The sequence below is a fragment of the Homalodisca vitripennis genome, unplaced genomic scaffold (genome assembly GCF_021130785.1).
Source record: "Homalodisca vitripennis isolate AUS2020 unplaced genomic scaffold, UT_GWSS_2.1 ScUCBcl_2252;HRSCAF=6814, whole genome shotgun sequence".
NCBI classification, from domain to species: domain Eukaryota; kingdom Metazoa; phylum Arthropoda; class Insecta; order Hemiptera; family Cicadellidae; genus Homalodisca; species Homalodisca vitripennis.
The window spans coordinates 44,999-70,860 of NW_025778376.1; the positions used below are offsets into that span (position 1 = coordinate 44,999).

Below are 25,862 nucleotides of genomic sequence, written 5' to 3' on the forward strand. Positions count from 1 at the left end.
AAGGTGAATGCGTTCGTAATTGTGAATGCAGAAGGAGTGGTCATATGCAGCAATTGCTCAGGCCAAGCATGTGATAACATGGACAATAATAACATCTTAGACGACGAGCTAGAGGAGGAGGATAATGTGCTGGAGGATGAGTGAAGTTAATAAAGACATTGAACATTCCAAATTTGAAAGATATTTATGCTTAAGAAGTGAATTTATGTTGCAATGTTTCGTAGAAAGTTCAGGGTGGGTTTCTCCGTACCACAGGTTTATATGGCCTAGGCCTGTGGAAGCCTCTTTTCCCTTAAAAAAGAGTGCCCCTTGATAAGGTGGTGAGGTTGTCGTTCCTTCAAGGGCTTATCACTAACATACCACAGGCTACTGAAATAGCAACATTCTTTTACGAAGCTTATTTTTTTAAAAAATTATCAAAATTACGAAAAAAAAGTTAACATTTACACCGTCTGTAACTCTTGAACCGTACAATTTAGAGTGATTATGAAAAGGACTATTCTTATTTAAAATTTAACGTAGAACATTTTTGTATATAACAATGTTTGGGATAAAACCGCTTAGTTTTTGAAATATTTACGAAAAAACTAAAAAAAAAACTAGTGATTTTTTCAAATTCCCCCCCCCCCACCCACAAACCCGACGCTCAAAATGGTGTAACTTTTTACCATAGAATAAGGGGGACTATGTAGAGCAATTTGGTGTTGGAGGAAAACTTTTACTTTGGATGTTGAGGTTTAGGTCTAATTACACCGTACTATATTTGTTCCAAATAAAATTTGTATTTTCTGAAAGGCAGTTTTTCTTAAATATTAAAAAAAAACATATATCTTACCAGGAGCAATGTGTTAGTAATGCCACACTAATGACTTGTTATTTGGATGCAGAATGAGTAACTACTTACTTATGTAAAGACAAGTGCGATACAAGTAACCCATTGACTCATTTAAGCTTACCGGTTCTCCAATTTAGTACTGACTTGCCATATTGGCAGTAATGTTGTTTCCCCAAACTGACCTAGAGTACATCATGACTGTTGACTGCTAAGATATGCTGTGCAGACAGTTCATTGCATATAATTAACGAGTTACTTGTACCACACAGATATGTTTTTACACGAGTAATTGATTACGCACCCAAATAATGTTCATGAAATTGCAATAACAAAGTGAATGTGTTAAAATGTCACAGTGGTAATCTGTTGTCATCACGAAAATTCATGATTACTACATTTGTATAGTTTTTGTATGCATGGCACTGAAGGATTAAGTAACCTAAACACAGTTGTAAGATTAAAAATGTGTATGGCAATCATCAGCTAATTGGTCTGATTTTACAATAAATGCACTTTTAACAGATGACTAAAACATTGGTCACCACGTATTGCAATAACAGTGCTGTAAAAACAGCAGAAACTGAAGTTTAAAATTGTTCAGCATGGTTGATATGATTTTTTGTTTTATAAAAAAATTAAATAACAATTACAGACTGTTATACGCCAATTGTCAACCTTATTCAGTCTGAAATTGTAAAGTAGGCTTACCGTCAGAATAATTTACTATCTACAAAGCATTGATCGCAATAATTTTCCAAAATTGTGTAAAACAATAAGTAACAGAAAAATTAAGAGAATTCTTTTTTAATACTCTATAAAGAAGCAAAGGTTATTTTGAACAGTCTTGTAATTTAAGATTATAAACAAATGGAGTGACATATTTTTAACAGAATAAAACACAATGCTTTACAATAAAAACCAATTTATTAATAAACAATGTTATACAAAGTTTAGTATACAGTTACAGTTTAAAACTATGATATTAATATATACTATATATATTTGGATAGTTTTGTGCTTAAAGTTATTTTTCAATAACTTTCATCTCAACAATACAACTTTAAAGTTATAGTTGTGTCTACGACTAACAACTTTTAATACTCATTAACAAATTGACAATAAATAGATAAATAAATAATAACAACATTCAATAACCACTTTACACTATGGAATATAGGTTTATATATATTTACATGGCAATATACGTATTATTTGTCAAGTAAAATTATAACAGTTATGCATAGTAAACGTTGAGAGACTGGATTGTGTTACATCACTAAAGCACATCTGGAATGTTGGGGGTCCTACAATTATCTGCCTATCTGGAGTATACACAGTTAAGGTTCCTGCAATAAAATTTGTACTGAATACAAATTTATTTTATCAGAACCCTCTCCACTCGAATTTTCTAGACTCTGTTGTTCCAGTGTATTTTTTTTAATTTTCAGTGAAAATGCATGGCTTTACACAAAATATTTTTATAAAATATTAGGACCATTACAATGTTTTGCTTATAGACTCGGACAGGTTTTATATTGAGCACAAATTACTAGGAAAAGAAAACACTACAAATAGAGATTTATTTTCGTTGGGCATAAATTAGAAAAATTCACAAATACTTTTTTTTAACCACACATACAGTACATGATTTTAAAAATGTATGTTTATTTACATAAGGGTTTTAAAATTGTATTTGTGATATAGCAAAGTTATTACTAATTGTAATAATAGATTGTCATATCAAGTGTTACTACGTATGTTTCTAACACAGAACAATGTTTCAAATACATACTTTTGTCATTTTTATTGATTTGTTAAACTTACTTTATTTTAAAACTTCTTAAAAATCAATAAACAGATTCAGGATTGTAAACATTTAATAAAAGAACATGAAAAACGATTTCAAGGAATAATTGATTATTTTAAGATTTTCTAATACTTAGTTAATGGAAACTACACCTGACATTTTCTATTAATCAAAAGTATACATAGATTAGTAATAGTACATGATTTTTAAGTAGTAATAATTGGAAATGAACTCACAAAAAAATATGCAAACACCAATCTCCAACCAAATATAGACACAGCATTCAAAATTCATAAAAACAAACTACGTCAGCTGTTCACAAAGTTGTGATACAAATATAAAGGAACAATCCAACTTCACATCCCAAAAAAATATATTCTTTACCTTTTTTCAGTTATCAAGTTTAAACAGCTTTGGCATAGCTTGATAACTAAATGGACAAGTTAAGAGTTATAACTGCATACTATAATAAAGGCATAATGACATCAAATAAAAATTACACATGGTGCTTGGACTCTCCTCTCCAAGCTCAAGAGCGACAAAATCGGAGTGGAAGTGAAAAACCAGCTGGATACGGAGTGGAAGTTGCTAAGTGGCGACATCCAAGTGGAAAGGGTTATGATGTTTCAGTCAACGTGCCTTAAGAGTGTATAAATAAGTGTATGTACTTGTAATAGTCTGACCAGCTTCAAAACATTATTTAGCACCAATATCATTTCTAAGATTTTGTTGCCGTATTTCATATGATAACTTGACATCTAAGTTTATAACTATAGACAGATCTCTGCATGGGCACTAAAGCTTCATTTGATTTTCCGGAACCAGATAAATACATTAATGGATATCTTATTTATATTTCAGTGAACTATACATTTTGAATGCACACCATACACACTCTTTTGCAAATTTTAATTTACAATAGACTAATTAGCCAGTGGTGCTATCAGTTTTTGGTTAAATTAATTTTTCTTTGTTTTTGGTTTCAGATACTTCCCTTAAAATAAAGATTTAAAAAGAAAATTTCTTTATCATTACACAAAAACTGCAATCATTGAAAGCAGTAATTAAGGCCACCTTGAAATGCCCATAAGCTATACATATATACCATTGCTAACCACCTTCGTGGTTTATAAAACATTCATTTCCTTAAGACATTATTCATATATGTAGTGTTAAAAGTTAAATACTTTATCCATGTTCCTTTGCCCTTGTTACAAATAAATTTAAAAATCACTAATTGAAGTGCCTATAACTCTTCTTGTAGTGTAATCTTTTTTCTGTATTTAGGAAAGTTATCTTGAAGGATTGTGACACAAATTTTAATAAATTAAACTAAACAAAAACTGACTGCACCATTTCAATACCATAATACCCTGATTTTAAAATATTAAACTTCTTAAAGTTATCTACGTTTCTCCTTACACACCACAAGCATTATTCCGTATATTGCTGAAGCTTTGGATCCCATCTAGTAAGCAATAACTTATTGCAGTGGCAAGTAAATTAAATGAGGCAGATAAGAGAAATGACCCACATTTTGTGCAATTAAAAATCTTACAAAATAATGTATATATATAAAAGCAATCAATTGTAAACACATACATGTATAAAAAGGAATAAAAAACAATTGCTGAAATATGAAAGAGACAGAGCAGCCTACATAAAAGTATATTTTGTAAATCTTATTTTACAATGTTTTATTTTTGAAACCAAATGTAAGGATGCTTATATAAAACTTAAAATTAGTAATCATAATAAAGTAGAATGTGTACTATACAATATTAATGATAAATTACTTGTATAGCTAAATGAATTTGAGTCAAACAGTTGCCATTCTAAATAATAACGTTTTAAAACAAAACTACTACCGAATAAAACATTACAGGTTTGTGGCCTCACAGTTATTTAATGTAAAGTACATTTCAAAACATAAAATTGAACAATGTTGAAAATATGTAATCAAATTTCTTGTATTTACAGACAAATAATATTAAACAACACAATCCGTTTTATAGTATAAAATAATGTTGTGTTGGCTTTCAAATTTTGTCACTCGCCACCATAAATACTCGGCGATTCATTTTAATTTACTATTAAATAAAAAATATTTCCAGAAAAATAATTCATGAAATTTATGATGATCTAATCAATAACATTAATGTACCACAAATAATTAATGATCTTGCATTAATAATGTAATAGATTTATAGTATAGCACAAAATATTTCAACAAAATGTAACTAATACTAAAAAATGTATATAATGTCAACAATATCAATAACAAATCGTTAAACTAATGTACAAGTCTTAAAAAAGGTTATATGTAAATCCCTGTTTTAATAGTATGGAGAAAAATTATAAGATCTTAACTATATATTTTACAACTCTTTCTATAATTGAATTAACAGTAAACTCTTAATCTAGTATGGAGGCTTTAATGGCTGGTGTCATTTCTTATATCTACAAACTTGTAGTACTTACTCCATGAAAATGTTACGTTCAATATGTACAGTACTTCAAAATTTTTGTCCCTGTGGTATCCATAGTTGTCTTTGTGTATAAATATATGTGACCGCATTAAAGGAATGATATAATGCCTTAGTAACATAGTAAATAATACAGATAATGCAATGTCCCTGTCTGCATCGAAAGCCTTCAATTTATTAAATATAGAGGTAGTTAAAGAATTATGGGTGCTGCTTGTTTATAATTATAATTATAGTTATTACTTTACAATTATAGTTATAATTCCATAGTATACTTATTTCCTACTAAAGTATAGCATTGCAATGCAGTTACTGAATTACAATGCTTGAAGATAGGGTATCTCTGTTGAAATGACATAAAAACCACAAAATATTAAATAAATGCATGTAGTTCTAATAAAAGTCAAATTTTCAAACATCGAATATTTTAGTGATACATAGTGTCACAAATTTAAATAATTATTAAAACTTAAAATAGTTTCATTTCAAATAAAAATTTTGCTACAAGAATATAGAATTGTGCCAGATCAAGTAACAAACAGGCTTCGCTGAAGTTTCATACAACATTATAAGTCTAGAGCTCAATTCGTTCTCAAGATATAACGAATAAAGCGTGAGTTAAATTTCGCTAATACTCAGCCAAATCCTATGGTCAGACATGCACCATTATCGAACTCTATCGTGCCTATGTATGTATGAAGTTTCATGGAAAATTTTAAGTCTCCAGCACAATTTACTCTCGAGATATCCTGAGGATTAGACAGATAGGAGAAGAATTTTTACAGTCCCCTGAGTGATAACCATATACAACAAATTTCAAGTCTATAACTCAATTTCTTCTTGAGATATCTTGTGGAAAGTTAGGCTTCGCTAACACTCAGCTAAGAGTTTTAATTTCTCTCTACAGTAAAAAAATTATTATTTTTAAATACAAACTGTGTATTTAACCATTTTAGGGAACCAGGTTTTACTTAACTAACTGATTGGGCAAGTAATAGAATAAAGTTAATCTTCAGTAAATTAAGCAACATAAAATGCTTTTCCCCCCTTTTATTTAGCATTCACAAAAACATTATTTCTCAATTTTTATTAAACTCTTTGTATTAAAAAAACTTTCTCTCATAAACTAATACATGTGATTTATAGTTTACAACAGTATTAATAAAATACAGAAACTGAACTCTCGGATCGATAATAAATTATCTAACTCAAACAGTGGTTACTAAGTTTTAGAGGTTGGTCCTATACGAATATAATATAACATGAATGTTAAAAGAAATCAATACTCTTTATTTATTTATTTCCCACCATGTCTGGCATGAATATTTCTAGTGAAACTTGCTTTCAACTTTAGTCTCTAATACCAACTTAATATTCTATAAGAGTTCATGGTGGCAAATCTTTGTTCTTGTTAAATAATTTATTCAAACAAAATTTAACCTTAAACAAATCCTGTTATTCTATTACTTTCTAGCAGATATAATAATAATGTTTTCCAAAAAGTTCCATCTGATTTTAATTAAATTATTTTGGTATTACATATTAACATGTTGCTACCTATTTTTTACCATAAGAATTAAGTGGACTATGAGCAGACTTAAGTTAATATGAATGTAAGGGACAAACAAGTGAAGGGAGGCAATGATTCTGATTCAATTCAATTCTACCCAATTGGTTTTGCCATCAACATTGACGTTGCTCAATGTATAATAACATTGTTGTAGATTTAAGGGGAAATACAATAAAAATCCAACATTTTCATATTGAAGAATTATTGCTATATAATTTTTAGATGTTTGAAAGCACCCTATCTCATTTTTTTTAATTTCAACTTTTTGATTATTGAATCAAAGTTTAGAAAAGTAACTCATCTGACTCAAAATTCCAGGTACTTAATTTTTTCTGGCATTAATAATGCCAAACGAAGACACCTATTTATTACTTGTAAAACACTATTAATAATGTAAACATTTTTCAGTATTCAAACTAACAAAGATACAATTTGAAAGAAATTATCAATAATATGCATTACAGCTGCTCTGTAAATAGATAATATTAACCCTTTCAACCCCGATGTAAATATTGCGTCAACTCCAGACATCCATGTAGTCCAGACATGCACTTTGTATTATTTTTCTGGCCACCTATTTTACCAAATGCTTTGAAATTCCACAGGCTTGTGCAAAAAGATGTACTGCATCTAAATATAATTGTTCGTAAAGTTTTTGACTTCGTATTTTGTCATTATGTGATTGAGAAATTACAATTCATCTCGGCTGACTGCTCACTGATTGTTGCAGACAGCTGTATTTCGCTAAGTTGTGAACATTCCATCTTATTTAATGTTATTAAGTTAAAACAGTATATAGTACGGCAGTTAAATATTAGATTGTTACTTATTTTATTTGAAAATTAGTAAAAGGAATTGTTCAAAGTCTCCCGTAATCAAAAATACACCAATTACTTAGTTGCAAGTGGTGTGGATGAGGGCAATGACGACAATTTGAGTAATAGCTATCTTGACATTTCGAAAACATATTCTAGATATGTAAATATTGTATTAAAAGTTTTTTTTAATTTTTTTAATCTAGGCTATAAACAATTTTAATTATTTTATAAGAATTAATTTTGGCTTTATGTTAAATACTATGAATTTCAAATCTCGTGTTTCATTTACTTGTACAAAAATAGCAAAAAGAAAAATGACACGTCCTTACAAAAATTCAAGTTACTCAACTTGTGAATAAAGTAGAACTATAATTTTTATTTCATTAGAATAAGAATTAAATTTAACATAAAATAAATAGACATTTGTGTGTCAATTTTTTTTCTATATGGTTTTCATCAACATATATATAAAGTATTTTCAAGATATTATTTTTTGCATATGTTTGTGAACCACATGTAATAAGAAGTAAAACTAAAAAAGAAATAGCTTGATATGTTAAAAAATAGCCAAGTTATGAATTTTTTAACAAAACACTTGCATTTTCTCCAAAAATGACTTGGGATTTTTGGATATTACATAATGACCGGGGTTAAAAGGGTTAAATCCCAAAAATTAGAAGAAATTCCTAATGATACATTAATTTGTAAAAAAATTTAAAATAAGTTACAACAAAAATTTAACCCCCTGCGATCAACTAAATATCTGTAGACCATGTGAATGACTTTGACATTTAACTAACAATAAGGAACATTTGAGCTTATACAAAAATACATTCCTACTAGATGTTACAAAAACAAGTTAAAGACAACCTTATAGGACAGCTAAAATTGGCATAACAGCTTTCAAATGTTCCACACTACGGAGATAATACTTGTGTAGAAAGTATAGGTGGCTGCTAGGGCTAGCATGGTGGTACAGTAGGTGCCAGCCACAGGCAGCTCCATTGGTCTCAACTGATCTCTTCATTGAATGCAAGCAGACTCCCGACAGCACCAAAATAGCCCTGATCAGAACAGACCTTTGTTATAAACCGTTATATAGCAGCTTCTGAAAGTTCCACACCACAGATTTAATACTTGTTAAAAGGTGTAAATGGCTACTAGGGGGTACAGTAGGTGTCAGCTCCAAAATAGCCCTGATCAGAACAGACCTTTGTTATAAACCGTTACATAAAGGCTTCTGAAAGTTCCACACCACAGAGATAATACTTGTTAAAAGGTGTAAATGGCTACTAGGGGGTACAGTAGGTGTCAGCTCCATTGGTCTCCCCACTAATCTCTTAATTGAATGCAATCAGACTCACGACAGCACCAAAATATCCCAATCTTTGTTGTTTAGAAAGTTTAGTCATTAATATGTTATCAAGTAATTATAGAGTTTTCAATCACTCATGTATCGATATTACAGATAATATAAGTTTTAAAAAGAAAGAATATCTTATTTTACCAGGTGAAGTTAACTCTCTAACACTTAACCTCTGATAACATATATGTACAGAATGGTGCATATATCAGTTTCCCCAGAAGATAAATTTAAAGGCGTTAGGTTAATTGAATAAAACACTTTTAGACAAGAAAACAAATTCATTATATGAAATTACTTACATATTACCATACAATGTTATAGCAGTTGTTTGAACTGTCCACCTTAATATTTTATACACTTCATACAACGATTGAGAACAGAATCACAAATTTTTAGCAATAAAGGTATATTGTAATTAACAAGTTCAACTTTATTTCTAATTATGTTTCTGAGTTCGTCAAGATTTAGCAATTTTGAAGCACACACAGTCTCCTTTATTATACCCCACAATGAAAAATCACATTAAGTCAGGTCTGGCGAGCGTGCAGGCCAATCAATTGTACCATGGCGACCGATCCATTCATTAAATGTGTTAATTAAAAAATCTCGAACTTAGATACTGAAATGTGCTGGGGCACCATCTTGTTGCCAGATGAGCGAATGAATATTGAGAACAGGATTGTTTCTGAGCTCGGGAACTACTACTGCTTGCAGTAACTGTAAGTAACTTTCTGAGTTAACATTTCCTTGAAGAAAATAAGGACCAATCAATTCAGTACTCGAAATACCTCCCCATACCATAACACCAGGCACAGTGAGTTCTGCTTGGATTACTTTATGAGGATTTACATCCGACCAGTACACGCAGTTATGCCGATTAACGTGTCCATTTAGTTTGAAACATGCCTCATCACACCACAAAATTTATCGCAAGAAATTTGGATCAGCCTCTGAGCGGATAATTATTATCTAACAGATTCCAATCAGCTATTCCAATCATCCTCGTGAAGTGCTTGGAGTAAAGATGGATGGTACGGCTTAAATTTTAATTACTTAAACATTCTTTGCACGCTTCTTCTTGACATTTCTAGTTCAGCAGATACCCTACAAATCGATTTACCGGGACTAGCTACAAAAGCTTGAGCAACTGTCTGCAGGTTTTCTTCGTTGCAAATGGATTGTAGACGACCACACTTCGGGGCATTTAAAATGCTTCCTGTGTTTTCAAATTTCTTATTTAATTTCCGCATATACTGTCGAGAGGGTATCACAACACCTGAATATTTACCACTAAATTCTTCAATTACTATAGCAGTATTTTTATTATGTTCCTACCACAACTGAAGGATGTAAACTCGTTGTTGAAAACATTTTAAAAACACACACAAACAAATAACAAAAGCAAAGAGCGTCACTTTAGACTAACCACTGGAACAGACAACAATGAGCTTACTCTGTGTTACTGCCAACTTAACATTGTTACCAACCTATGGAAACCAAATATCCCAATTTATGGGAAAACTGACATATGCACCATCCTGTATTTTGTCTAAAAACATTCATGTATGAAACGTCCTACTCTGATTATTATATTATAACAATGACAAGACTTATGCAAGTGCTTGTCACCTTAAGTATCATTCATTTTTTTAAATACCATCATTTGATTATTCATGTGACATCTACCAGCTAACTCCGTCTAGTGTAATGTTCTAATTAAACCTTTTAACTTACAAATCCTTTAATAAGTTGTTTCATGTGATATTAAATTAGTTGATCCATCCATAAGTTATAAATTACTTCAAAAAAGTTTTTTTTATCCTGAGGGAAAAGGACGTTTGGCCCCGCGCTTAGTCCTAAAAAGGACCTTTGCGCCTCTCTTACTTATAATTATTTGTGTTCTCAAAATCTGAGGCTTTTACAGAACCCTATCATCTGATGGAATCTTTTTTGAATTTTTGAAATGGCATTACAATTTAACCAAATATGTTCTGCTGATTCCTTTCCTCTTCTCTGCAAATTCTACATTTGTTAGTCTGGCTAAGGCCCATCCTCATAATATGTTTCCTTATGGGGCCATGTCCTGTCAATATCCCTAATATCAGTCTTACATCCTCCTTACTCTGATCTAGGAGAGCTGCCCACCCTTTAGTGTAAGGAGAGATAAACATTTTGGATAGTATTAATTCTGAAGCTCTTCTTCAATTAATGTTTCTTATATCCTCTTTTCCCAATCTTTTACAAGAGTTTTGCTGTTGGAGAAAGCTATCCCGTAACCTGACTCAGGCCCCACCATTATGGACTCCGCTCCCTTTTCGGCGAGGATGTCTGCTTTTTCATTTCCATGAATGCCCTCAGGGCCCAGCACCCAACCGAGTGTTACTCTGTTAATCGTAGCCAGCTATGCTAGAGCATTCTTACATTCCCAGACTGCTAATGTTAGTGTGATTCTAGGAACAAAATAAGGTATCTGATTCTAATGATGTGTGATATATAGGTATGCAGGAGAAGATGCTAAACTCCACCAAGTGAATAAACAAAATATTCTTTACATTTTTGTATTCAATCTGCCTCACTTTTTCAGCACATATTTTCAATAGCAGCACTACGTTTAGTAACTTACATTTTTAGTTTGTTTGTATATCTTAAATCAGTAAGGTGTTAAGTTTGCTCACCTCGTGCTCCAGAAAAAGAGCCTTCAGTGTACCATCAGACCAGTAGTCCATGGCGTATGCCAGCAGCTTCATGGAGATAGGATTCACTCGCAGAAAGTTGCCCACAAACACCACCTGAAGCATAAATATAAAATTTATAAATTCTTATAAACAATTAAAATAAAATTGTTTTTCAAATTAAATATACTCTTAAACATTGTTCCTATGATTGTAACAGTTAAAAATGGGTTGACTGACTTCACATATAGTCAAGTCACCATTGAAGATGCTCAAGAACTGCCAAGATTTATATTATTCCAACATCTACAATGCTATATTGAAGGATTACTGACTGCAACTGCAAATATATTTCAAATTTACGCCTCTTAGTTATACAAGATTAAGATTTTGATATTGGAAAACTCAGAGAATGCCAACTGGAAGACTCATTCTGTCTTACATCAACAACCAAGAATAATATTATTTTTGTCCCTCTTACAAGTTCTTGTAGAGATAGATTGAGTTTTCTCAAAGATGCCTTTACAGCACAGTGACAACGAATTCAGCATATTTTAAGACTTTACTGCATAAATGGAAAATTAACTCCACACTAAAATTTACTTTAAACTTTGGTCAGATGCCTCCTGAAATGGCCATGGCCACTAGTTGTAATAAGAGCAATGATTCATTTACAGATCACACATTTTATGATCTGAAAAATTTGGTACTCTCAGTCTTGAAACTCTGCTGAGTTTGGGTTTGATTAAAAATTGCAAAAATATTCAGCATGATTCAATTGTTTACGGCATGCTAAAGAATGGCAAGTACCCCAAACTGATCTGGTAACAAGACAATTCGAACTTGTGTTTATTTTAAGCACAAAATTCACTTTGAGAGAAAACCAAACTAAACCAAGAATAGCATATGCCTCATCCTATTGTACATATTATGAAAAGACTATGGGTGTAAATTGTACTCATGATTATGAACCTTTTTGGTATTTGAATAACTAATTGAGGTATAGGTATCTAGGTTTGTTTCAGAAATTGTGTTGAGTGTGTGACCTACTCATAACCTAAAAATTAAAGTATTCTATTGACGATACCACTTCAACATGATGGGGGCTTGGTGGATCAAACTCACCCTGGTAATCTTCTCATTGAGAGCACACATGCGCGCAATAGAACCAATGTTGTTGGTGATAGTAACAAGTGTTGCACGTGCAAGATCTTCCCTACTCACTGTTGCACGCTTCTCTTTCGAATTCATCTGGCCAAAACTGGACAGAAAATAACATAAATTAACCATTTTTTTAAAGAAATCCAATTTTTCTGTAAATGTCTTCTACATAAAATTTATTACAATAAACACACAAAATATTGCACAAGAATCTACTGTCTCTGTTTTTACTGAATATTAATAAAAGTGAGTAATTATTAATGTAGTTATAAACAATAAATAAAGTACACATTATCTACAATGTTTTTGAAGTCATAAATACCCAGATAAAATTAACTAATGAAATTATTATGTCAATGCTTAAAAAGTATCTCTTTTGCTATACAACTTGGATGACAAAGCATATAAAAACAGATAATTATATTGTATTGTATCTAGTTTATACTGTAATTTTTCTTCAGTCTCATAAAAAAATGGAAATATAAATATAACAAAGTGATAAATAACTTGTAAAGGAGTTGGCACACAGATCCTGCCCTGCCCTCCCAAGTCAATCCTGCCAATTTATGTTTTATTTATCACAGTGGTTAAATATTATGCATAGTTGTGTTGTAACTATATTATTGTTTCCATCAAAATGGATTTCTCAACCTCCTCAAAGAAAAATTGACAGATTTTTGACAGCATACCTATATGAGGAATATATAACTCCATAACTGAGCTTAAATTAATTGAATATATTGTTATTGAATATAAGTACAATGATCAACCTTTCAACTGGCCATATAGTAACTTCTATACTTGGGCAAACTCAAGTTGGCCAATTTGCAAGGAGTTTTCTAAACTGCTACAAAATGCACCTGGTTTATGCAAAGTTACACAAATCCTAATAATATTATAAATGTGAAAGTGTCTTTGTTTGATTTCCTTTCACACGTAAAACATTTAACCGATTATATTAAACTTTTACATGGACATTCTTAGATTCCCTGGTATGAATATTAGCCTATTCTTATTTCAAAAATTCCTCCAGGCTATGCCCCACTGGTCTCTAAAATAGTGAAAAATCCCTTGTTGGTCTCTAATGGTCCTAGTTGCGGAATATTAATTGAAAAGGCCCGTTAAATGTAATCAACTGTTCTGTGTATTGTTTTATGACAGCGCAACTATAGATACAATAAAACCACTATTTTGAGTTTATTTAAATTATAGTGTGAAATCATAGAGTAAACTTGATAGTAGGAACTTCTTATTTCAACCTTTCCTGCATCCGCTGTTGAAAATGAGAAAACATCCTGATAAGAAAATTATGTTTAACCCTCCAAGTGCTGGTTAGAACTGCCTTAAGTGCTGGGCATTTTTCAGTATGTTTGCAAGCGTTTAGAAAGTTTTTTTTTATATACTGTTACCTTAATGTAAATACTACATATTATATATCATTATTTTCAGGAAAGATCACAGAATATGATAATAATACTTATATGACTTACCTTTACATGGTAAAATATTGCTGAATGTAAATCTTGACAAAAAAAAAAAAAAAAGTTTTTATTTTTTTCACTTTGAGCTTAGATATCATTTCACCAAAGTTATGAAAATAAAAATCCAAGATATACAAGTTGTAGGTAATTTAATAATGAACCCAAAAGTATATACATCTTATGGGTTTACATATTGACAGAATTCACTCAGAGCAAAAAAACGATAAATTGTAACACGTAAAAAATCAGTGATATTTGAAACATTGTGTACTACATTGTAACACCTTTCACATTCCTTATTGCACTAGACCTACTTAATTCACTCATTTTTACAATAAAACACAATATAAAACAGTAATAGTCAACTACAACACCAAAGGTATGATGCAAACAACGACGGAACAGCAATAAACAGAACGACCGAACCGTATGACTTGGAAATAAACATACGCTTAGAAACAGCTGTCGTATAGCGCCGGTCTTTGAGCAAAGACGTGCTCCATAGAGTATAACGAGTTCCGCATTTCTTCTAGTTTAATACTATATAAAATAGTTCGTGATATTCCGTAATATATAGCCACTAGCGTGGTTTTAAAGAGATCGCGTTTTCTGACATCGCGCTCCGCGAGGTCAGCACTGGAAACAGGTACGCTAACATCGCGCTACGCGATGTCAGCACCTGGAGGGTTAAAAAAATAATACTTTAAACTGTAATTTTTGCAAAAAAGTATGCGGTGCTTTGTGAATACTGTAATGTATATACACGAAGACTGTCCAGAAAGTAATAGACGTTTTGACATGGCATGGCAATGGGCGGGACTAGTGTCGCCATCTTGGAATCGAAGTGTTCTTACACTTAGTACACAATTAGCCATAGTAGATTGTGCATCATGTCTACCGTACTTTGTATACGATGCAGTGTTGAAATAAGCGCTGAAATTGAAAATCCCGCCAGTGATAAGGCAAAAAAAATCACAAACCAATAGAAATTTATCACAATCTACGATGGCTAGTTGAGTACTGAGTGTAGGAACATTCTGATGCGATTAAAGACAGTTATAAGACCCATCATAATTGTCTTTGGACAGAAGTAGGCTCCTCACATCTGTGTCCGTATATGTTTTTTCTTGATCGAGAAACAAGGTGAAAGCAACTATGGAACAAAAACTACTAATACTGGAGTAAATTAAAATGGCCATAAATGTACACTTGTTTTACAGATTTTCTTGATTGTAGTAACAAGGCAACCTCAACATTAGTGTCAAAAATATAATTCACTTGAGCTATAATTGCTCATACATGTCAAGTCTACAAAATTGCATGTGAAGCCGTGAGTATTTTATATATATATATATATATATATATATATATATATATATTAATATATATAATAATATTTATTTATTTTTAACAAAGTGTGTATAATTTGAATATTGAACTGGAAAATATATTAGCACTCATACAGAAAAGTACCTGCAATAGCTAGTGGTTGCTGAGCAATTTAACACTAAACCGCACAAATATTGAGTTCACTGGTGACGCATTACATTTTTTTGGAGAAAACCAAAAAACCGAACGATACAGAATTTATTATCTAATAATAAAATGTGATACACTATGTCAAAGTATATAAGATGTACATATTATATATTAAAGTACGTATTAAAAGTAGCAAATTGAAAAAATACAATAGTATTTGATAAGTCAGTATAAAATATTGCTTTACGTACAAACACAACAATTGTTATATAATAGTAATCCAAATGTCCTATTAAGTAGATGAAATTTTTTTAAAGAAAAAAATAACAAAAATGTTGAACTTTAAAAGTATTAAAAGTTTTTTGGTTATACACAGTGAGGCAGACAACCTGTCCGCAATGTATAGCAGCTGAGTTGAGAAACTTACCTTCTTCGTTTTACGAAAACTTCCATATTTCAACCCTGAAGAAATCAGAAAATAATTTTTAACGCTCAGTATAACCAAACTTTTGATATCTTCTAAGTCCAGCATGTTTGTTTTTTTCCCTTTTTTTTTGCTTCTTATGACTTACAAATTTGCATGAACTTAATAACATAAATTTTGGATTCATAAATACAGTAGAACCCCTCATATCCGGCCACCACGGGACCGAGCCCCTGGCCGGATAACGATTCGACCGGATAAACCAACCTACAGTACACAGCACTTGACGAAACAAAACAATTGTACTGTACTGTACTAACCGCACTGGAAATAATCAACGAACTGTTTACAGGTTAAACCTATCAGCTCAACTGAGGACAACACAGGAAAATGTAAACAAATAGATACACAAAAATAACGCAAGAGTCGTGGGAGACTAGTGCTTGCAACTGCGCGTCTGCAAGCCGTGGTAAATAAATTTCGATATTGGCTTCCGGGAAGTGGCCGGATAAACCGAGGTGCGGTAAAACCGAGGCCGGATATGAGGGGTTCTACTGTAAAAAGATATTAAATCGTAAAGGTAAATAAAAGATGGTTTATAAAATGAGAATACAAATTAACCCTTTGGATGCCAAGCAAATTTCAAGATTCGTTTTGAGTAATGCCATGCATGTGAGCTGTGGGTGTTTCCTGAGTGCCAGTGGTAAATGGCCTATAACAGCCAAGTGTGCCAAGCACAAAACAGCTATTTTGTTATGTTAGACTAAAAATTGTATAACTCCTATCCTAATACTGATAAATGGACAATTTTTGTTTTGTTTTGTAGGTTATGAAATATGCTGTTATGTAATAACAAAGTTTTATGATAATATCCAAAAATATAAATAAGTAAACAAAACAAAAACAAAAATTTTTTATTTTTTTTTTATTAGAAAACTTATATTATTTTACTATTTATGTAAACATATGTTACATTTTACATTAGTATGTATAATTATGAACCTATATAGAAAAGTTCTGAAAGAAATATTGAGAAATAAAAGTTTTATAAGATTTTTAATAAAACTTTACATTTGGACTAAAATGTTAAAATATTGACAATGTAATGTAAGGGCATGTTATTGTAAGGACTTTTCTAAACAAAACTATATTTATTAAACTAGCATTGAGATGGTTGAAAAACATTGGTTAGGACCCTAATGCATGTTCACAAAAAATAAAATCATGACAAATAGCCTATTTTTTTTATATTATTTGCTTTTACTCACCCTCAGTTATTGAAAGGCAGAAAAAGTCCAATCTTCAATCACTCACTATTTTTTAGTGCCTATAGTCTATAGCATAGGCCATTGAAAAATGTTACTAAGTCTATAAAAAACTATGCAAAGAAATGTCTCTATATAAAATATATACATTGTTACATAAACGTTCAGTCTATTTACACTCGTAACGGGGGAGACAGTCAAGGTGGTAACCCCGGGTGCACTTGACACATACTGTCCTGGACCTTATACTATAACAAATTATATATCAATTTGTTAAGTAACTCTTCCCCTTTCGTTTGATGTATGTGTTATGAAGATTCGCTTATATTATGATTTAAAAAAATAATATAATCGCAAAGCCGAAAATATCGGCCCGCGGCACACTTCGGTTAAACGTAATGGGCCGAAAACATCGGCTCTCAGCACACTTCGGTTAAACGTAAAGGGCCGAAAATATCGGCTCTCGGCACGCTTTGGTTAAATATAGTGAGCCGATAATATCGGCCCTTGGCACCCAAAGGGTTAATACCATATTTGTTATGAACAGATGATAAATAACAAAATAAATTATTGTTAACTATTCCCATGCAATTTGCATCAGTATACTTTTTGACTGCAGTGGATAATTATATCACTCATTTCTATTACATTTTAATTTTTAATTGTTATAAATTACCATAAAAAATATTATATTATAATCAATGCTGTATTATTTTCAAAATAAAGCCGGTAGAATTACAACATAAGTGAAAACTTGGCACTTATCATAACAAAAGTATAAATGTTAATTACAGTAATAATAACGATTTACTACTGTAGCAGATTATATGATAACACAAACCTGCTAGCTACTAGATCACCCTGGAGGCCAAACTTCTCATAGTTGCCACCGTAGATGTCTTTCACAAGTTTGTCCACATGTTTGTTGTCCCCACAAGTCGCCAGTTCGATAGCCTCCTCAAACGAGTTACAACCCGTGAGCAGACAACATAGTCCAAGGAATGTTCCACCTCCTAAACTGAAACGAAATAAAACTTGTCAACTTTTGTGGGAAACTAGGGGTTTTCCAAGTGCAAGTTGTTAGACAAGCACTTTATAGAGACATTTTCCACATGTTTTAACACTATTTTTCACCAGCTAAATATCCTGATAGTATTGTGGCAAAATTATGTTATATCTCATAACATAAAAATTAATCAGGTTAGAATAATAAACATTAGCACCTAATGAAGTTAAAATGAATGATTACCTACCTGGTTCCTGATATCCTTTTCCACTCATTCGGGCCATACACTGCCAATACACTCACACCTGATCCTATATTCACGATCTGAAACAGAAGCAAATTTTATAAACTTAATGATAGCACGAAAAATTAGAAAATTACATATTAGCTCAGAAATTTGAGATAAAGAGCTACCTTACGAAAGCAATACCTATGATGAAAATAAAAGCAATATAATGGGTTCAGCACAGTTGGATGATTTTTGAGCTACAATAAAGCTTTATTTTCACTTCTGTAATACTGCATTAGAAACATATACAATGATGCAAACATTATATGGTAATAAGCATATGAGCCATTCAAAATGGTTTAAGTGGTTTTTGTGTTTAAAATGGTCATGAGTCTCTTAAAGATGACTAAAGAACAGGTCAAAAATCAACAAGCAATACTGATAAAAATGTTTAACATGTAAATGCAGCATCAAATTAATAGCCAAATGACATGTTGGTATGAGTGTTGGTAGAGCACATAATATTGTATATAATATTTTTGGCAGAGAAAATTATATGCACATAATTTTGTTCACAACATGCCTTTCAAAGTTGTGTGCTGTGAAATCAAAGGTGAAAATCATGTTGAAAACATTGTTTGGTTAACAACAAATCCACAAGGAGCCTCTGCCCCCCTTCCCTGACAAGACAGTGATAGGAGCATCCACAAATACTACAGTGTCTGTTAGATCAGATTCACTGAGTATGGAGGGAAATGTGAGAAGCAAGAGACTGGTTTCTGCAGTATGACAGACACTGCAGAGGTGCTCGTTGTAAAACAGTATTTTTCAAAGAATAATGTTGCAATCATTCAACACCCTCCTTATCTCCTGATCTCATCCCAGCAGACTTCATGCTGTTCCTTAAGCTTAAAAATGCTTTGAAAGGTAAAAAGTTTGTACGGTACATATGAAAGACATCCACAAAAATGTTAAATCGATTTTGAACAACATTTCTTCAGAGGAGTTTGAAAGTCTCTTCCAAAGCCTGTACGACCATTGTAATGAATGTATAGAGAGAAGGAATATATTTAGAACACTAAATAATAATTTTTCAGTACAATTAACTTTCTTAATAGGGATATTTTCTGAATTTTCCTTTGTATTTGAAGGAGCATTGGAAAAAGGATGGCAAATCCTTTTAGGTTAGAAGTGAAGTCGTAGCCATGCACCAACTCAACTCAGACACATTCCTTAATACAGTTCTTCGAAAAACGATATAACTCTTCTACCAGACCCTGTAGTGTGATTATAAAAATGTTAGGCAAGGTGATTCTTCACTATTCAATCAAAAGGAAGAATAGTAAAAATAAAACATGACAGAAAACACTGTTTTGTCAAGAAAGACATGTTAATTTTCAGATCAAAATAGTTTTTAGTATAAAAATGTTAAATGCTCACCATGAAGGGATAAGGGTTGCTGAAGTTGTAGAGACACTTCTGACACTTGTCCTCATCAGTTGGGTGTGTAAAATAGTAGCACTCACGGGGGTTAGTAGCCTCCACAAACAGCATGCCCTTGATAAGTGTATCCAGCTCGTCAAACTTGGCCAGCTTCATATTTACTTCCTGACAGTCATACATATCAATTAAATTCTGAATGAATATTATTTGTGACTTTTTTTACTTTATCACTGAGAAAAACCTAGAGGACTTTCTCAAACAACTGCTATCTATTGTGAAGAACCAACCTGCATGAACTGCTTCTCGAACTTGAAGGCACCACCACCTGTAGCACAGACAGTGGTGATTAGAGCTGCCATCCCCTTGCTCTTGGCCAGTGCCAGAAAGTTGCCCATCTCACTGGTGGGGAACCGGATAAAGTGCAGTGAGCCCGTGCGTCCACCGATACCCACATTGTCCATCTGTAACATGACACATAATAATGTAATTCCTTGATTTGAATATATTTTCACAAAATCTATAACGGTTTCCATCCAGTATGTTTTATGCAGTAAGAGATTCATACATTTTTCTATGTTCAACACCAATAGTATTTTCAAAATATCCCACATAATCTCTAGTGTGAGTTGAAAGATGCATTGACAAAACTATATGCCAAAGCAATCCTGGATCGGTTGGGAACAATACAGAGGTCAGCTAACAAATGGTGGGACAGCCAGAGAGTAAGGACAGGGAGTTGTCTTGTGGCGCCATATAATTTATAATAATTGGAATTGTTACAGCGTATGACAAAAAAATAGCCTACAGATATTGGCATAAATATGTGTAATATCTACTAAAATGACTGGTGCTTTCAAGTTTATTTGAGTATCTAATGCAACATATTGAACGACAATAAGTTGCTTAGATTATGAAAGAGAACAATATATGGTTCATCCTGCTAACATAAAACAGCTTTCAAACCCTTTTATATTTTAAATAAAGAGATAAAATACAAGGCATCTAGTTAAACAATATCCAAGACACATGGCAAGAGCAGAAAAGTATGTGTCCAGCCCACAATTCTACCCAGATAGGCAGTGACAGCACAAAATTAATTGCAACGTGCTTGAGTTTTTTACAATACAACTTTTTTTTCTTACTATGCTGTTCGAAATTATTAGGGGACAAACATGTTTTTCTGGTCTTTGTTAGTAGTTTGTGATAAATGAGAATAAAAAAAAAAAAAAAAAAAAAAAAAAAAAAAAAAAAAAAAAAAAAAAAAAAAAAAAAAAAAAAAAAAAAAAAAAAAAAAAATAAAAAAAAAAAAAAAAAAAAAACAAAAAAAAAAAAAAAAAAAAAAAAAAAAACACCAAAAAAAAAACAAAAAAAAAAAAAAAAAAAAAAATAAAAAAAAAAAAAAAATAAAAAAAAAAACAAAAAAAAAAAAAAAAAAAAAAAAAAAAAAAAAATAATAAAAAAAAAAAAAAAAAAAAAAAAAAAAAAAAAAAAAAAAAAAAAAAAAAAAAAAAAAAAAAAAAAAAAAAAAAAAAAAAAAAAAAAAAAAAAAAAAAAAAAAAAAAAAAAAAAAAAAAAAAAAAAAAAAAAAAAAAAAAAAAAAAAAAAAATAAAAAAAAAAAAACAAAAAAAAAAACAAAAAAAAAAAAAAAAAAAAAAAAAAAAAAAAAAAAAATAAAAAAAAAAAAAAAAAAAAAAAAAAAAAAACTGGGTGATGTCCCAGACCCAGCTCTTCAAACGGTTTTTATAACTGCAATAGAAGTAGTGTTGCTGGGTTGACCTTGGGACTGTTAAAAAACTTGTTTGACTGGTTTTGGAGTGTCATTCCTTTCAGTTTCGTGAGCCTTTCTTTGTTCGCGGTCGGTGGTTTTGTGGTACTGTGTTCCTATTATTACAGTGCTTCTTAAAAAGATGGATATAACACCTTAGGAAGCCGTGCTAAAGTTGTTGCCTTTAAATGAACACACGTCATATGACTCGTGAAGAGATATTATAGCTACCGCTAGTTGGTGTGGGAATAACTCTAGTGTTTCCAGAATTTTAAAAACATATCAAGGATCGGATCATTTTGTTCTCCAAAAAGGAAAGGAAAAATGTGGGCGGCTTACGTAATACACAAACTCCCAGATCTGACCAAAATTCTAATAAGTAAATAGACCAAAATAAATCATGAAAAGACAAGCACAGACCTTCGAAGGGATTTGTTGGATTCATGGTATTGAAGTGAGTTACTTCAAAACTTTAAGGAAAAGACTTCTGGGGGGAAGTTGGTTTTTCGGAAAGGCAAGGGGGGAAAATCGAAGGGAGAGAAAAACAATTTCTCTAGCTAAGGAAAATGATGCAAAAAAAAAAAAAAATAAAAAAAAAACGTTTTATTCAGTATGGGCTAAGAAAAGAAATACCAGAATACATGGACTGTAGATGGACTGGAAGAGAAAAAAAAAAGTTTTTTTCAGTGATGAATCAAAATTTATTTGTCTGCAGGGGATATCTATCAAAGTGTTCGTTAGGCGGAGTGAAGTGAACTTTGCGAGAAGGAAAGGTCATATCTACGACTGTTAAACATCCTTTCCTAAAACAGAATGTTTTGGGGTTTTTTACCACAAATGGTACTGGGGAGCTTAGTTCCCATCAATGGGATGATGAATTCCAGCCAAATACTATCGCATACTACGCAGTCGGATAGTTCCATTTATGACTACATTTGATGGAACATTTCTCAATCATGACTTACGCCCCTTGCCAAATTCAAAATTGGTAAAGACTTTTATGCGGGGGGGGGAGGGAAGAGAGGGGGGGAAGGGGGGAGAAGGAGGGGAAAACAAAGTAAAAGTGCTTGATGGCCTGGTAACTCACCCGACCTAAATCCGATTGAGAAACATTATGGCATTATTCTCAAGAAACGTTTAGCTAAGATGGATTGCACTACAAAAGATTAAAAAATAAACAAAATGTAACACAAGTGTATAAGTTTTAGTTTCACGATGATGAAGGTCTCAAGAACATGTGTGTCTAAAACTAGTGGAGTCCCAATGCCAAGACGTGTAGGTCTTGAGGTCATTTCTGCTAAAGGAGGACATACTTCATACTAATGTAGTGATTGTTCAATCTAAAAAATAAGGTATCTAATGATTATTAAAAACTTAATGTTTTAGGGATAAAAAATTGGGGCTTTTTTTTTACATTTGTCCCAATTAATTCGCGAACAGCATAGTATAAGCTTTGATTTAGGCAAGTTCAATGCCACTCACTGATTAATTAAAAATTTATTTGTGCATGCTTTAAAATTTTATGAAACCTGAAGAAGATGATAAATTCCGATCCTCAAAACGTTATATTCTATTTTTGTAATATAATATAATGATGGCAAATGTCTGAAAATTTGTTATCTTTCAAATTATCCATTGTCAATAATAAATTTTTTTTAAACACACACACAGTTGGCTATGGTTTGCAAAACTGCATTAACTTAACTGAATCACAAATAACTTCCTACATATCCCTCCAATGTTAGAAGATAAATATAACGTTTCATTCTTATTCCCTCAATAAAATTAATTTTTAATATTTTGTACCTTTGAATATTAAAATTACTACTTTAAATATAAGAGCTTGCTTTACATAACAATGATTATATTGAAATTCATACAAATACAATATTGTTTCTAAATGACTGCTAATAATAACACTGGTAGTTTATCCAGTAAGCCTGTAAACACATCATTCATGCAAAATGATGTAAACTACAAATCATGTTCAGTGTCAGCGTTAATGGCAACACATTGTCTTGTAGCCACTTCACCTCGATTAGTTGACAAAAGCCTCCATTTAAAATTCAAATTTATCTAGTTTCATATTCATTTAGAACAGCTTATAAATTCCTTTTAGAGCAAGTGTATCTAAAAGACTCTTGATAAATATTGGTCTAAATTTAAGTTTTCTAACAAAGATTTTATGCAAAACAGTAATATTTACTACAATTTTTTAATTGTAAATGATTTAAAAGGGATCTATTTATTACATGATATAAATTTAAAAATTATGATCTAAAAATCTTTCAAGAGCTGTGAATCACTTTATATACCCTCACTCATTATTCTATGGAGAAGGGATTTTATAAAATAGACATAGCAGCATTTCACATCAACTAACGAATGTTAAGGCTGAACACCGGAATATTTTAAGAAATTTAACCAATAGATTGTTGCACTCTTGTGGTCAAACAAATTTTTTCCGATAATTATTTACTGATTTTAATTTTTTAAACTGATTTGTAAACTAGATGATCATAGAATTTGATGTACAGAAATACAAACATTATTTTGTTTCTTATAACAAAATTATTGTGTATTGTATAACTATTATTTAAAACTTGAAATTGAAAATTTATCATTTAGTGGGCAATATTTTTTTATTAATTTTGAAGTTTTTACTTTTAAAATGGGTTTGATAGTTTGATCTGAATTTTTTTTCATTATTTTAGGTATTTATCTCTTGTCAGCTATATGCCGCCTACACCGCTGCCATACTATGCCTACCAGCAATCCTCAATTCTCGTATAGCATAACTTAACAACTGCAACAAATAGCAATCCGTACTGGTACATATTAGCAAATACATCGACCACTGTAATCACATCTTCACAAACTCCATACAAGATTGCAAGCTAAGTGCCAAAAATATGTCTGAGGCTTTCCATTTACATAACAAAACTAAGATTGAGCGATTAACAGTAAAGAGCTACAATAACTAGTGTGTACGTTCTTGTGAGGAGGAGTACAGACCTAGGTTTTAAAAGGGATACTTCCATGTTGAATGTGAATTAATACACAAGTATGAAGGTTACAAATAATGAAGCATAGTCATGGGCTTTAACAACTTATTATTTGAAGTAGTTAAGGTCAGGTGGATGTAATGAAATAGTGACTTGTGAGTTGATATTATTTCTGATTGTACTTTAATGGGATCGGAACATTATTTTTTTTTTAGATGGAGAGGCGGGAAAGGGAGTATGTAAGCCATGTCCCCAACCCAGCACGGATCACTTCTAGCTAGTCTATACCTTCCAGTTTAACCTATCACTTGGCACAGCAAAAACCGATGTGTAACTTAAATCTGGGAAACCTTAAGGATGTCCAGGAGCGGCACATCACTAACCGCAAATGTCGAGATTCTGGGGTTCAAGGGCAATTCATATGTCTAGTCTATTACAGGAGATGATTGTTAGAGTTGGTGGGGTTTGTTCCTTAAGCTCAGAGGTTCTTGCTAGCCTCAACAAGGGTGTGCCACCCCCTGCCTGCTTTGACTAGAGAGACTGGTTCGGAGCTGGCCTCCCATTCTTCCAGGGAGACATGACTTTGAGATTAGTGACCTAATTCTTCCTCATGGATCTCGATAGGAGGCAGCCCCTACCCCCTGACCTTACCCTTCCTGAATATCCTGTCACTCCAGAAGCAGCGCTACGGTTCTTATAGGACTACGTGCAATTTATAAGCTTCTTGTCCTAAGAAAAAAAAGCCATGTCTCTCATTTTTATTCATGTTTTGACCTTTTTTATTGGTTGAGACACGAACTAATTCAAGAAATGTACAAGTAACTTAACACCAAGTTTAGTTCAATCAGTTAAATTATGGTACTATTTACTCAATGCTACTGTATAGCGTACTATTAAAAATTGTGCGGCAATAGTCTGAAAAATATTAAGAAACATCAAAAACAATGTAAAAACCAAAAATAAACGTAAAGGTTCCAAATGTTAAGGAAATTAAAAAACATTTTATTGTTCAGCTCTACGATGCATAATAACTTGAGCTATATCCATTC

The 25,862-nt window shown here is 31.7% G+C and overlaps 1 protein-coding gene across 1 annotated transcript; it reads right to left on the reverse strand.

The window, feature by feature from the left end:
• Nucleotides 1-1,740: 1,740 nt before the first annotated feature.
• LOC124371917 (pantothenate kinase 3) lies at nucleotides 1,741-20,531 on the reverse strand. The gene is made up of 7 exons (XM_046830287.1): nucleotides 20,330-20,531; nucleotides 20,040-20,207; nucleotides 18,618-18,694; nucleotides 18,206-18,382; nucleotides 12,680-12,815; nucleotides 11,558-11,671; nucleotides 1,741-8,580 (listed from the first exon to the last, which is right to left on the reverse strand). The coding sequence occupies exons 1-7, from the start codon at nucleotides 20,510-20,512 to the stop codon at nucleotides 8,527-8,529; spliced, it is 909 nt and encodes a 302-aa protein (XP_046686243.1). The 5' UTR covers nucleotides 20,513-20,531; the 3' UTR covers nucleotides 1,741-8,526.
• Between the last annotated feature and the right edge of the window lie 5,331 nt (nucleotides 20,532-25,862).

Coding starts and splice junctions, on each gene's coding strand:
- LOC124371917 (XM_046830287.1), bottom strand. CDS start 20,512: ATGTTACAGATGGACAATGTGGGTATCGGTGGACGCACGGGCTCACTG. Junction 20,208..20,329: donor TCGAGAAGCAGTTCATGCAG/GTTGGTTCTTCA, acceptor TATGACTGTCAG/GAAGTAAATATGAAGCTGGC. Junction 18,695..20,039: donor GCAACCCTTATCCCTTCATG/GTGAGCATTTAA, acceptor CTTCTGTTTCAG/ATCGTGAATATAGGATCAGG.